This window comes from Palaemon carinicauda, chromosome 5, assembly GCF_036898095.1.
Source record: "Palaemon carinicauda isolate YSFRI2023 chromosome 5, ASM3689809v2, whole genome shotgun sequence".
NCBI classification, from domain to species: domain Eukaryota; kingdom Metazoa; phylum Arthropoda; class Malacostraca; order Decapoda; family Palaemonidae; genus Palaemon; species Palaemon carinicauda.
The window spans coordinates 192,508,996-192,523,995 of record NC_090729.1 but is presented as its reverse complement, the minus strand read 5'-3'; the positions used below and the strand labels follow the sequence as shown (position 1 = coordinate 192,523,995).

The 15,000-nt window shown below is 35.4% G+C and overlaps 2 protein-coding genes across 2 annotated transcripts in view; both read left to right on the top strand.

Moving 5' to 3' along the window:
* Positions 1 to 7,454, top strand: part of LOC137641302 (uncharacterized) — a 33,445-nt gene extending 25,991 nt beyond the window's left edge. The window contains exons 10-12 of the mRNA XM_068373730.1: positions 3,506 to 3,703; positions 4,393 to 4,580; positions 6,201 to 7,454. Coding sequence (XP_068229831.1) covers positions 3,506 to 3,703; positions 4,393 to 4,580; positions 6,201 to 6,279 — 465 coding nt within the window. The 3' untranslated portion in view covers positions 6,280 to 7,454. The remainder of the gene's footprint in view (positions 1 to 3,505; positions 3,704 to 4,392; positions 4,581 to 6,200) is intronic.
* A 6,617-nt stretch (positions 7,455 to 14,071) lies between these two features.
* LOC137641692 (uncharacterized) overlaps positions 14,072 to 15,000 on the top strand; it is a 138,048-nt gene continuing 137,119 nt past the window's right edge. The window contains exon 1 of the mRNA XM_068374493.1: positions 14,072 to 14,167. Within this exon, the coding sequence (XP_068230594.1) occupies positions 14,165 to 14,167 (3 nt within the window). The 5' untranslated portion in view covers positions 14,072 to 14,164. The remainder of the gene's footprint in view (positions 14,168 to 15,000) is intronic.

Below are 15,000 nucleotides of genomic sequence, written 5' to 3'. Positions count from 1 at the left end.
CTTAAATATAATTAAAAACTAGATACACAAGATATTTAACAAAAGGGCATAATAAATTTCGTTATACCAATTGCAGTCTGATAAAGGGGAATATAATTAACTAATGAAAAAGGGGAATATAATTAACTAATGCATCTGAAGTTATATATGAGAAATTAAGATTAATATAAGGAGTTTGGGTGTATTATCAAATAAATTGCACCTTCTGAGATGAAAACCTTTGATTAATTAATATAAGATTAACTTTTCAATATAGATTTGATAGATTTCATGGGAAAGCAGTGCCATGTAACCTTGTACCCGTATTTACTTAATGAAAGTAACAAGTTTTCAGCCTGCAGTGCTAACATCTTATTTGAATGAACATACAAAATAAGGCCGATTTAAATGCCCCTCCTAAGTGGCAGAGGCAAGGGACAGTGATATTGCCCTATCAAGCAGGAAAATCCCCTAGAGACTGACCATATATACATATGATCAACACATGGACACACAGACATAATTAACGAATCTGCAAGACATATAGCGGCATAATAAATAAACTCAATATTAAAAATAGCTGCATTACTTCTCACGAGATGGATTAATATGACATACTAGTGCACGCGACCCGTCAAAAGTGACGGCCAAATATTGATAGATATGCACACACGCACATATTCAACCATTTCCACCGCTGCCACTTTCCTAACTACAACACGGCAGTTGTGGTTTACAAGTGTACCTCTCGAGTACCTATTCTCGATCTAAGACTTTTTTGGCACAGACTTTCTGGCGCTAGACTTTTTTATTCTACAATAGAACCCTTGAATAACTCTAGTCTGTATTGATTATAATAAAAATTAAATAAAGGTTATAGGTATCCAAATAAAAAAAAAAAAAACATGTCTCCAGACAAATGTATAGAGAGATATATGGATTAACAGACTGATATTCTTTTCTAATAACTGTTTTTATATTATTTGGCCAATTCAAGAACTAAGTTAGCATTTAGAGTAAAGTACTACTTCGAGTAAAGTACCATTCGATTAAAATCTCAGTAAATACACAAAAGACTAAAGTGCCATTAAACACACAAACTTGACATTACTTAGCTTACATTTTTTCCTGCTTTCCCTTCGTCTGTCTCGGTCACAAGTTACCTGTTCTTCTTTGTGACTGATTGTGATTTGGGTTTCCAAAAATATCGGTATATAAAGGTTAAGGTGTCTGGTTCCAGTTTCATCAGAAGAGGCTCACCAGAACGTCAGTCGAGTAAGGACAACCCGCCACTGTGGTGCCCAGTCACAGCTGTGGCCTCCCCAGTAAACAGCTTAAACACACTGTCCCGGGCTGGGATCGATCTGCTGTCATGCGAATGCTAGGCGAGCACGTTATCACTGTATTAGCCCATTATGGTTCCACGATTTTAAGTAAAAAAGAGAGAGAGAGAGAGAGAGAGAGAGAGAGAGAGAGAGAGAGAGAGAGAGAGAGAGAGAGAGAGAGATAAAAGCTACGTTTACGTATTTGTCAGATGTACTTCACGTGATCATTCAATTAAAATTTTGGCGATCCGAAATGAAAAATTCATGTAAAGGCAGAATTCCCACTAAAGATTGTGAAGTGATTAACGAAATAAACCAGCATAGCCACGGATCCTCTCATACATTAGTTGAAGCTCCTCACATTCAAGCACCTCCTGGCTAGTACAGCAGTAATTTTTTGCCTAGCATTCGCATAGCAGCAGATCGATCCCAGCCCGGGACAGTGTGTTTAAGCTGTTTACTGGGGAGGCTACTGCTGTGGTTGGGGGGTTGAGCTTGCCAGACTGACGTTCTGGTGATCACCTATTCTGATGAAATTGGAATTGAAACCAGTCACCTTTACCTTTAAAACACTGAGCAACAGAAACTATTAGAGTACCAATAATTTCTTTGATTTAAAACAGCAGCGCCAAAAAGCCCCATTTCCACCCACTCACCAGGGTAAGACAACTCCCTCTTTCTCCCTATAAGAGGGAGTAGGGAGAGACCGAGTGGTTATACGGCTGGCAATGCTACTCCGCGGGATGGGGGAAATATATTTATATTTATAACCAGACTCTTGTTTATATAGTGCTTGTATTATATAGGGGAAATTGTGCTAATTACAATATTTAGTACTTTGCTAACAATACACATAGTAATTAATACATAACATATTACAAGCAAGCAATCTGTAAAGGATCTTTTATCCTAATTATCACAACAAGATCATTCAATTGTACAATTTTAAAGGAAAGACTGGAAATGTCTATTTATCTATCAACCAAGGCACTTCCCCCAATTGGGATGGGGGGGGGGGTTTAGCAGGCATAAAAAAAGAACAAAGACTGAAAGCTTTAAAAAAATCTAATCTTAACTTTAACATTATCCTATTATATAGCTTCATGTGTAATATGCTTCTAGGCTTTTCAAAATTATAAATCAGCTTTTTCTTTTTAACCAATATATTCAGTAATAACTGTATAAGACATGTAGCCTCGTACTAAATAACAAATATACAGCGAAATATGCAATTTTTGTCTTTGCAGACACTGATATAGGATGTTTATATAGACAAGAAACTGGTATGCAATTTTTGTATTCGCAGACTGACACGCAATGTTTACATTCCCACACAATAACATGCAATGTTTGTATGTGCTGAGTCCACTATGCAATGTTTCTATTGACAGAGATTGATATGTCATGTTTGTATTCGCAGACAAAAAGTTACAATGTTTGTAGGTGAAGAGACAGATATGCAGTTTCTGTTGACAGTGACTGATATGCAATGTTTGTATTCGCAGACACTGATATGCAATGTTTGTATTCGCAGCCACTAATATGCAATGTTTGTCTTCACAGACAACACTATGCAATGTATGTATTCGCAGACACTAATATGCAATGTTTGTCTTCGCAGACACTAATATGCAATGTTTGTCTTCGCAGACAACACTATGCAATGTTTGTCTTCGCAGACACTAATATGCAATGTTTGTATTCGCAGACACTAATATGCAATGTTTGTATTCGTTGACACTAATATGCAATGTTTGTATTCGTTGACACTAATATGCAATGTTTGTCTTCACAGACAACACTATGCATTGTTTGTATTCGCAGACACTAATATGCAATGTTTGTATTCGCAGACACTAATATGCAATGTTTGTCTTCGCAGACAACACTATGCATTGTTTGTATTCGCAGACACTAATATGCAATGTTTGTATTCGCAGACACTAATATGCAATGTTTGTATTCGTTGACACTAATATGCAATGTTTGTCTTCGCAGACAACACTATGCATTGTTTGTATTCGCAGACACTAATATGCAATGTTTGTATTCGCAGACACTAATATGCAATGTTTGTATTCGCAGACACTAATATGCAATGTTTTTATTCGCAGACACTAATATGCAATGTTTGTATTGGCAGACACTAATATGCAATGTTTGTATTGGCAGACACTAATATGCAATGTTTGTATTCACAGAGACTGAAACTAGCAACACGTCGACCATCGTACCTGGAGTGGCTTGGGACAATCAAGCAGAAAAGCCAAGAGATGACCAATGTCCTGGAATCTCATCCACCTCTCGTTCTGGAGGAAGGGAAGCCTGAGGAAGAACCTACCGATGAAGTGAGGAAGAAGAATCTTCAGAGTGCCCTTTCCTGGCTAAGACAAGAGCTTGTGAGTGTGACTGGCTGCTTCTAAATATCTTTCTTGTATTTTTAGAAATCAATAGACGTAAATGTCCTATTACCATTGATAATATCTAAAACAATGTATAATTTAATTTACTAGCATTCTTAAGATATATAAATCAGAAGCAAGTTCTTCTCTCCAACTGTTATCCCTACATTAAGGGGTCGGTTGCCTGATGCATCCTCTCCAATGCCTTAACCCCCCAAAAATCAATTAATGCCCATTGTCTTGCAGTAATTAGTTCTTGAGTCAGCTCCAAATTTGATCAACTAGAAGAACTAGTGTTCTAGTTTTCTGGCACAGGATCCCAATTTTGCATTTAACAGCAGTCCTTCATGCCTGAATCATCTATGTCCATATATAAATGTATGTTGATATAAAATGTTGGTTTTTCATCCAAACTCAAGGACATATAACTTTCATTGACTAGTATTCCATATCCCGAGAGTCTTTTAATATTTAAAAAGGCTATTTTTCATATTAGTCCTATTCCCACTGAAAAAAAAAAGTATCTTTCCACTTGAATACAATGTTGCTAATCTAAGAAAATAAATTGCTTAATTTAAAGGTATCTAATGAAAAAGAACAAAGATAAAAGGGGACGAAAACATAATGAATATCCAACGCCAAACAGAAGTAGCATAGCAGTATTCAGTAAATATTCTTCTCCTCAGATGGACATGCGCCAGCAGGACCAACAGTTAGCACGTCAACTGATGCAGTTGAGGATTGAGCTTCAAAGAGTACGATTGTTAAGATCTTGCAATAACCACCAAGCCTTAGTCGATGAAGTTGCCAATGAAGCAGAGGAGGCACGGACTTACGAATCAAGTGATCTCTGTGAGGTACCACCAGATCTAAGGTACTACTATTCATGTATAGTGTTTTTCATTACACAGAAAGACCCCACCTCCAAAATTAACCCTGGCACCAAAATAGACCTCGGCTCCAAAATGGACCCTGGCTACAAAATAGTCCTTATCTCCAAAATGGACCCTGGCACCAAAATAGACCTCGGCTCCAAAATAGACCCTGGCTCCAAAATAGACCTTATCGCCAAAATGGACCCTGGCTCCAAAATAGACCCTGGCTCCAAAATAGACCTTATCTCCAAAATGGACCCTGGCTCCAAAATAGAACTTATCTCCAAAATGGATTAGTCGCCCTCTATAATTCTCTATTCATGGCTACCTCTTTGAGCTCTTGATATCTTCTCCCTCCCTTCAGGTGATCTAGCATTGACTTCCCTTTCCTTTCTCTGGGTCTTAGTCCTTCAAAGTTACCTTCTATAATGTCCTTCAGTAACCCATCTCCTCTTAAGATGTGTCCTATCCAGTTTTTTTCCCTTTTCTTTATTGTTATAATTAGAATTGTGTCCTATCCAGTTTACCTGCCTTCTCTTTCTTGTTGTAATTATGGCTGTTTTCTTTCCATTTTTTTCTGCTTCTTCTTTCTTGTTGTAATGAAGGTTCTCTCTTCTCAAATGATTCTTAGGTCTTAATTTGTAAGATCTAAGGCAAGTCTTGCTTAATTACTTCTAGGTTTCCTAATAAGTGATCATTTAAGATTATTTGCTTCACAATCTAAAATACTTGTTCCTAGTCCCCATAAATCATTCAAAGAAAATGGAGATGATATTGTAGTCCTAATAGTACATTCAAAGAAGAAGATGGAGGTGATATTGTAATCCCCATAATAAATTAAAAAAAGAAGGAGGTGATATTGTACTCCTTATAATACATTCAAAGAAGACTGATTTTATAGTCCCCTTAATACATTCTAAGGTGATATTGCAGTCCACATAATACATTCAAAGAAGGAGGTAATACTGTAGTCAACATAATACATTCAAAGAAGGAGGTAATACTGTAGTCCACATAATACTTTACTTTACTTGTTTTGGGTTTAAATCTAACCCTCCACTGAAGTCGAGTGAACTACTTCTCGGGCGGGTCCATATCAATCATCTAACGAAACATTTTCATTATAACTTATACAATTCTTTGATTGTAGCATCTTCCAAATCATATGATCTTGTGAAAAGTAATGTCTTTAGTTTCTTCTTAAATTCAATTGCTCCCTTTAGGTCCTTCATTTCAGTTGGCAGTTTATTATAATATCTAGGCGCACAGTAGCTAAAAGCCCTTTCACCAAATTTACTATTTGTTCTTGGTTCAGATAGCCTATGTTTGTCACTCATGTGTCTTATGTTAACATTTTTTTCTAGTTCTAGTTTGCTCAGGCATTCTTTTAGATATTTTGGTTCATTTTGGTTCAGTATCTTAAACGTTAGTAAGAGTAGCTTGTAATCAATTCTCGCCTTTACCAGCAGCCAGTGTAATTTAATTAGTGCAGGGGTAACTCTTTCCCTTTTGTGTAGTCATTTTATTAATTGAGCGGCTCTGTTTTGTACATTCAAATAAGGAGGAGGTGATATTGTAATTTTTTTTATAAAAACATTAAACAATTCTCTTGCTTTCAGGGAAACCTTTTCACCGATACTCCGAGAGATTGGAGTAACTCGAATGAACATCACTAGTCGTCGTTTCTCCTTGAGATGAGGGGGAGGACCAGCCTATTCAACCCACTTAAAATTGACCATTGTGCTACGATTTAAATCTTAAGGCACCGAGTTCAATCAATGGGAATATTTGATACAATAAGCCAAGACGGAAGTCATCTTGCACTTTGGTTTTATCGTACAAACTATTTCTTCAGACTTGTAAAAATTGTGCTTCAACTTTTCCTGTCTATGGTGTTCTTACTCTTAGCAGGATCTTAAGATTATGTTTTAATTTCACAAAAAAATGTATGTCTTAACTATCTGAAGAGATGAATAGAACTATTTTTATATAACCAAACATTAAATAGCTTTAAAATGTATGATCCATTGAAAAGGACCTCAATGGAAACTCTGGTGTATGGATGGAAGTTCCTTACTAGGAAAACAAATGTATTAATGGAAGTATTGTTCTTAACAATGAACAGAAGAGACTGTGTTCACTTGAACTTCAGATCATGAGATTATGAAACTCTTATTAAATCTTAATTCCCCACAAAATATAAAGAATATAATTTGTACAAATCCTTCACCTCAAGTTAAAAGTTATTATATCCACATTCCATTTCTTGAATGACCCAAGGATGATAGACCATAATATTAACAGATATACAAACAAATTGATAATGTTGAAGACGAGGTAGAGTTCTGCCTGGATTTCAGTTTACATTTTCCAGATTAGTTCTCAGTTCACTGTCCCTATTTTGTAAGAAACCTATTCTGCCAAAACCGGAGTACAAGAATTACCCATTGTTTTAGCCCGCAAGAAAACTTCGAAAATTATTTAACAAACTTTCGAGAATAACAGAAACTACTGAATTGTATTTGCCATCTTACCAAGGTGGAATACTTGAAAAATATATTTTAGAGAAAAAAGTACCCAAACCGTCTTTCTAAAGATGAGTACCACGATATTATTGTTACCAGCAAGGAATTGAAGAACAATGGTAACATATATGAGAATAGCAGTAGAAATTAAGTTCTGTGAATCTATATTCAACTACTTCAACTAGGAACATTATGAACTCGTTTTAGAAAGATTTCGAAAGATATGGTAAAATATCTTGGCAGAATATTCAACTACTTTCATTCTGCGAATGAATAATTTGTATGTATTCGTGCATTCAAATAGAACATGATGTAAAGGCCTAAAAGAAGCCGAGTAAATTTAAAGATTAACATATAAAATAGATCAGAAGAAAATAAGAGAAACTGCCAAAGGGGCATGGTGCTTTGTACAGTAGTAGTACAGAAATCCTTAAGCTTTAGATTTTTAAATCAACATCTATGGTACTGGAGTGAAGATTCCGCAGATTTACATCAAAAGATATGAATGCTATTGCTGGAAATTGGATAAGAAATGTCAAAATATGGGTGTCAATGCTATGTGAAACATGTTTAAAGGTTTAAAGGCCACTCATGAATGGCAGGGGCAAGGGACAATGACATTGCCCTATTGAGCTGGACAGTGCCCTAGAGACTAACCATATATACGTATGATCAGTGCCCAAACCCCCTCTCCACCCGAGTAAGGATCAAGGAGCGCCAGGCAATGGCTGCTGATGACTCTGTAGATGGACCTATAGGCTCTCCCAAACACCCCATCCCTAGCTCACAAGGATGGTGAGATTGTAGCGGGTTCGATTCCTAGCCGGTTAGATGCTATTATCTTTGAGTGGTTTCGCCTTGGGACACTGATCCCGAGGTCGGTAAGAGACTCCAGATATTAATGTATTAAAATATATGGATTAGCGACCAAAGAAACTAACAAATTTGAGCAGGACTCGAACCCCATTCTGGCGTTCAGCAGTCAGGGACGTTACTGCATTGGCCACCACAAGCGTTAAAATGAATCTTAAGCGACTGACTTAACGAGTTCTAAATGATAACTAGGTTACTGAAGTTGGAAAAGTAAGGTATTTTCTGACAGATGGGATAATGATTATTGCTGTTGGAGAAAGCAAGCCTTATACACTATTTTGGGTATAAGCTTTAATAATTCTTAGTATTTGTTATACAGTAATCTGATATATCAATGGGGGGACTATCAAGGATTCAGCATTGGAAAAAAAGGTATATACAAATTACAACATTTTAGAAATAATTTTCTACAAAATTTTAGAAATTTTTTTCTACAAAATTTTAGAAATAATTTTCTACAAAATTCTAAAAATAATTTTCTGCAAAATCTTAGAAATAATTTTCTACAAAATTTTAGAAATCATTTTCTACAAAATTTTAGAAATAATTTTATACAAAATTTTAGAAATAATTCTCTAAGAAAAATTTAGAATTTTCTTTTTTTTTTTTCAAATATATAAATAATTTTCTAAAAAATTTTAGAAATCAATTTAGACAAAATTTTAGAAATGATTTTCTAAAAAAAAAATTTGAAATAACTTTCTGAGGAACCCCAACATAAAGTAGTTTGAGGCAGAGTTATAAATAAAAAGACAATATTTTTATTCTGCAAAATTTAATGTATTTAAATCAAGCCAACCATCCTGGAAACTCTGGCAGAATGTCATATCATATTTGCATATGCAAAACCTCACGCAACAACCGGGCCGGGGTTCGAGTCTCGCTCAAGCTCGATAGCTTCTGGTAGTGTCTGCAACTTCACCATCCTTGTGAGCTAAGCATGGAGGGGGGGGGGGTTGGGAAAGGCTATTGGTCTACCTATATATATATATATATATATATATATATATATATATTTAAATATGTATCTATAAATGTGTGTATATATACATATATCTATATATCTATATATATATCTATATATATATAAATATATATATATATATGTGTGTGTGTGTGTGTATAAATGTGTGTATATATACATATACATACATACATATATATATATATATATATATATATATATATATATAGTCAGTCTCTAGGCCATTGTCCTGCCAGCTAAGGTGTTGTCACTGTCCCTTACCTCTGCCAGTAAAAATAATCAGTACGCAGTGAGAACAAAATATAACATTTGGGTAAATAATAAGGTATGCTAGTCATTTCTCTATTCTTTTTTTTTTTCTTTTAACAATTTATTCATATTTGGATAGTGACGAAGTATTTCCTTTTTCTAATATACAATTTGTATGATATGAAAGACCTGAGACATATTGTGTATCAGTTCTGTTGAATGTGTATTATGTATAGAATCTTGTATCTTCTGTAATCACTGCCTAGCTTAGTAGTAAACTTGTAAATAAAGATATTACTTATAGGTAATTTTTCATCTACCTCTGTCGAAAACACTAATTTACACTATCAATTTAAAAACGTGAACATCCAATATAGCGATTTCTCTTCATTATGACTAGTTCAGTGGCTACTTTCCTATTGGTAAGGTAGAAGAGACTTTAGCTATGGTAAGCAGCTCTTCTAGGAGAATGACACTCCAAAATCAAACCATTGTTCTCTAACCTTGGGTAGTGCCATAGCCTCTGTACCATGGTCTTCCACTTTCTTGGGTTAAAGTTCTCTTGCTTGAGGGTACAACTGGGCACGCTATTCTATCTTATTTCTCTTCCTCTTGTTTTTATGAAGTTTTTTTTTATTTATATGATAGATCTAATTTAACGTTGTGAATGATCTTAAAATATTTTATTTTGACTGTTATCACTTCTCTAGTAGTTTATTTATTTCCTTGTTTCCTTTCTTCACTGAGCTATTTTTCCTTGTTGGAGCCCTTGGGCTTATAGTTTCATGCTTTTCCAATTAGGGTTGTAGCTTAGCTAGTAATAATAATAATAATAATAATAATAATAATAATAATAATAATAATAATAAATGTTACTTTTCTCTAGACTGGCCCTGACTCAGGTGCCTCCCTGGCCCTTGTTTGGTGGAGAGGGGAGATCAGGCGCAGATCATAATATATGGTCAATTACTAAAACAATCTCCCTTGAATCTGCCTTTAAATCTTTAAATTGTATAGAAATGACCTATTTATGACAGCCTCCTCACGGGTCAACCCTGCTGGGTGCCATTTTCAGTGAGCCTTACATAGTATATTGAAAATGGAACTTCGCAGATTCTCTGTAAATTCCTTGGGCCCAACTGCAGACGGACTTTTCTACGCCTCCATTCCCTTTCGTCAATAAATATTCCGTCAAGACATTAAGCGTATTTTGTGCTCATGATTTTGTATTAAACCCTGCTAGCAAGCCCTACACATTCAATCCAATTTTGAGTTTTGTAACATGCAGTGATAACAAGGCTACATGAGGTAGGCCTAACTAATAAATCCCAGTCACAACTGTGCATTATTCTAGAAGTCAAGATTATATGCTAGCCAATTGTTTACCCTACTTTCCTGAGAAGGCGACATGTGCAAAATAATGTTCATGTTTTTAGCACGAGGTACTGTGAACATAAATCGAGAATTGTTTTTAGAAATAACTATATAACCTAATGATTTTATCCTTTTATTCGTGTTAATAACATATATTTTACTTCTATAAGATTTCCAAATATGAAGCGTATATAAAATATGATTATAATCTACCTTGAAAAAAAATATTACACATTGTACAGTACCTAGTGAATACTACCCAAAAAACATAATAAATTATACTGCGATTATTTCAAAATCAAAAGAAAGTTTTGCGAGGCAACAGAATTTCAGAGCGAGGTCCCACTTTTTATTATTATTATTATTATTATTATTATTATTATTATTATTATTATTATTATTATTATTATTACTAGTTAAGCTACAACCCTAGTTGGAAAAGCATGATACTATAAGGCCCAAGGGCTCCAACAGGGAAAAATAGCCCATGAGGAAAGGAAACAAAGAAATAAACAAACTACAAGAGAAGAAATAACAATTAAAATAAAATATTTTAACATCATTAACAATTTAAATTAGATTTATCGTATATAAACTATAAAAACCTCATAAAAACTAGAGGAAGAGAAACAAGATAGAATAGCGTGCCTGAATGTACCCTCAAGCAAGAGACCTCTAACCCAAGACAGTGGAAGACCATGGCATAGACCTATTGCACTACCCATTGCACTAGCTAAGCTACAACCCTAGTTGGAAAAGCAAGATGCTATAGGCCCAAGGGCTCCAACAAGGAAAAATAGCCTAGTGAGGAAAGGAAACAAGGAAATAAATAAACGATACAAGTAACATAAAACTAAAAATTAAATATTCTAAAAACATTAACACCATTAAAACAGACACTTGATATATAAACAACATTCCACAACTGCTTACCATAGCTAAAGAGTCTCTTCTACCCTTACTAAGAGGATGTTTCCTTATGAATTATATAATTATAATCGTTTTAGGGGATTTAGACGAGAGAAAAATGTAATTCAGAAGACCTTTGTCACTAACCAAGACCAACTCTTACTAGAGGTGGACGGATTAGACCAGTCAACATTCAATAGGCAACTTAACAGACTTACTTATGATTCATACAGATGTTTACATACGTGAGTAAATACAAAAATAACTACAGAAATTGGTTGGCAAACTATAGATGAAATTAGAATATCTCTTACAGGACCTACTTCAATTATCGTTGGGACTAAAAAATTCTTTAGAAATAAATGAAACATTTTAAGAATAGTAACATTAAAATAAATCTCATATATAAACTATAAAAACTTAAAAAAATAAGAGGAAGAAAAATACGATAGAATAGTATGCCTTATTGTATCCTCAAGCAAGAGAACTCTACACCAAGAGAGTGGACGACCATGGTACAGAGGCTATGGCACTACCCAAGACTAGAAAACAATGGGTTGATTTTAGAATGTCATTCTCGTAGAAGAGCTGCTTACCATAGCTGAAGAGTTTCTTCTACTCTTACCAATAGGAAAGCAGCCACTGAACAATTACAGTGCAGTAGTTAACCAATTGAGCAAAGAAGAATTGACTGGTAATGTGTGTTGACAAGTGTATAGGGACAGAAACTATTCGGTGTACGTTTGGCAAATGGAAAATGAGTCACAACCAGAGAGAAGGATCCAATGTAGTACTGTCTGGCTAGTCAAAGGACCCAATAACTCTCTAGAGGTGGTATCACAACGGATGGCTGGTGCCCTGGCCACCTTACTACCTATATGTAAATACTCAAACCTCCTTCGAAACAATAAATAAAATATGCACACGCAGAAAATTTTACAATATCAAAAATCCTTATGAGTATCTGGGGGCACACATTCATTTACAAGACGGCCTGACTCATTTGATTAATTATCTAACCTGTCTGTTATTTGTGACAACTACAGTCCATTTCTTTTAGCGAGTCATATTTGCACCGACTCGCAACGGTGCCCTTTTAGCTCGGAGAAGTTTCCTGGTCGCTGATTGGTTAGAATTATCTTGTCCAACCAATCAGCGATCAGGAAACTTTTCCGAGCTAAAAGGGCACCGCAGCGAGTCGGTGCAAATATGACTCGCTAAAAGAAATGGACTATAGACGCTGTCAAGTTTTGCATTCGGTTATCTAGCGCTAGATCACAAAACTAACACAATTGTTTTGAAAATCTAGGCTTTAGCAGGGCCTACGAACTCTGGCCTTAGAAATTGTTGACGTTTGCTTGTTGATACAAATATACCAACTCCATTTCCTCTTGTTACTATTTCTAAAGTTATTCTAGTAACAACTAGCGCCCTGAAGTTTCCTAAAAAGGGTGTGCTATTCCCCGGAAGCTTTCTAAGATGAACTCTCTCTCTCTCTCTCTCTCTCTCTCTCTCTCTCTCTCTCTCTCTCTCTCTCTCTCTCTCTCTCTCTCTCTCTCTCAAATTATACTTGAGTTTCCAACTTTGTGATACGTTTATTATAATGGAATAAAGGTTTTTGACTTTGACTTTTGACTTGACTCTCTCTCTCTCTCTCTCTCTCTCTCTCTCTCTCTCTCTCTCTCTCTCTCTCTCTCTCTCTCTCTCTCTCTCTCTCTCTCTCTCAGGAAGGGACATTAACATCCTTTCCCAATTTTGTACCGAGCATATGAAAACAAAACAATAAATAATAATAACTGCTACCTGATATAATGTTTACAATTACTCACAACAACAAATGCAGCTGATTCTAGTCCACTCCAGGAAAAAGGCCTCAGACATCTCAATTCATGTCAGATTTTATTCTAATTGTTCATTACTTCTCTTGTAGTTTAATTATTTCCTTGTTTTCTGTCCTCACTGGGCTATTTTTCCATGATGGAGCTTATAGCATTCTGGTTTTCCAACTATGCTTGTAGCTTAGCTAGTAATAATAATAATAATAATAATAATAATAATAATAATAATAATAATAATAATTTCACATAGCACGTTAATTCCATAATTTATTTATTTTAGAATGATTTATTGTTAATTTGTTCTCTTCATTTATTTATTTCCTTATTTCCTCTCCTCACTGGGCTATTTTTCCCTGTTGGAGCCCCTGGGCTTATAGCATCTTGCTTTTCCAACTAGGGTTGTAGCTTGGATAATAATAATAATAATAATAATAATAATAATAATAATAATATAATAATCTTGCTTTTCCAACTAGGGTTGTAGCTTGGATAATAATAACAACAACAACAACAACAACAGCAACAACAACAACAACAACACCAATAATAATAATAATAATTCCACATACCACGTTAATTCCACAAAAACCAAGAAATCCTTCAAGAGAAAAAAGGAACCTGAATCTACATATCCTAAATTTGAAAGGCACGACTAGCGTGGGATATACCCATATCCGTTCGAAAGTTTCTCTGAAAGGATATTACTCATTGTTCAAGAAGAAGAAAGCCACAAGACGTCCCTCTCTCTCTCTCTCTTAAAATCTAGTCTATCTCATCCTCTTGAGGTGCCTGTAGTCGTCTGTTAGGTCCTCCATCCAGAAGTGATAGCAATGGTGAGTACTGGAGTGTGTACACTCTTAAGCAGATTTTTTATCCATTCATACACTACTGGATGTCGGTAGGTGTTGGCCAATGTAGGGAATTTTCAAAAATGCTCTTGTGCAAATTTTCTCTCCATTCATACACCACTGGATGTCGGTAGGTGCTGGCCAATGTAGGGAATTTTGAAAATGCTGTTGTGCAAATTCTCTGTCCATTCATACACCACTGGATGTCGGTAGGTGCTGGCCAATGTAGGGAATTTTGAAAATGCTCTTGTGCAAATTTTCTGTCCATTCCTACACCACTGGATGTTGGTAGATGTTGGCCAACATAAGGAATTTTCGAAATGCTCTTGTGCAAATTTTCTGTCCATTCCTACACCACTGGATGTCGGTAGATGTTGGCCAACATAAGGAATTTTCGAAATGCTCTTGTGCAAATTTTCTGTCCATTCCTACACCACTGGATGTCGGTAGATGTTGGCCAACATAAGGAATTTTCGAAATGCTCTTGTGCAAATTTTCTGTCCATTCCTACACCACTGGATGTCGGTAGATGTTGGCCAATGTAGGGAATTTTCAAAAATGCTCTTGTGCAAATTTTCTATCCATTCACACTGTCAGTCCGTGTTGGCCAACGTAGGGATTTTTCTAAATGCTATTATGCAAATTTTCTATCCATTCATACACCACTTGATGTCGCATTCATACACCAGAAGACTTTGGTTGGTGTTGGCCAACGTAGGGATTTGTCCAAATACTCTTATGCAAATTTTCTATCCATTCATACACCACTGGATATTGGTCGGTGTTGGCCAATTCCTTTAAGCAAATTTTCTATGCAT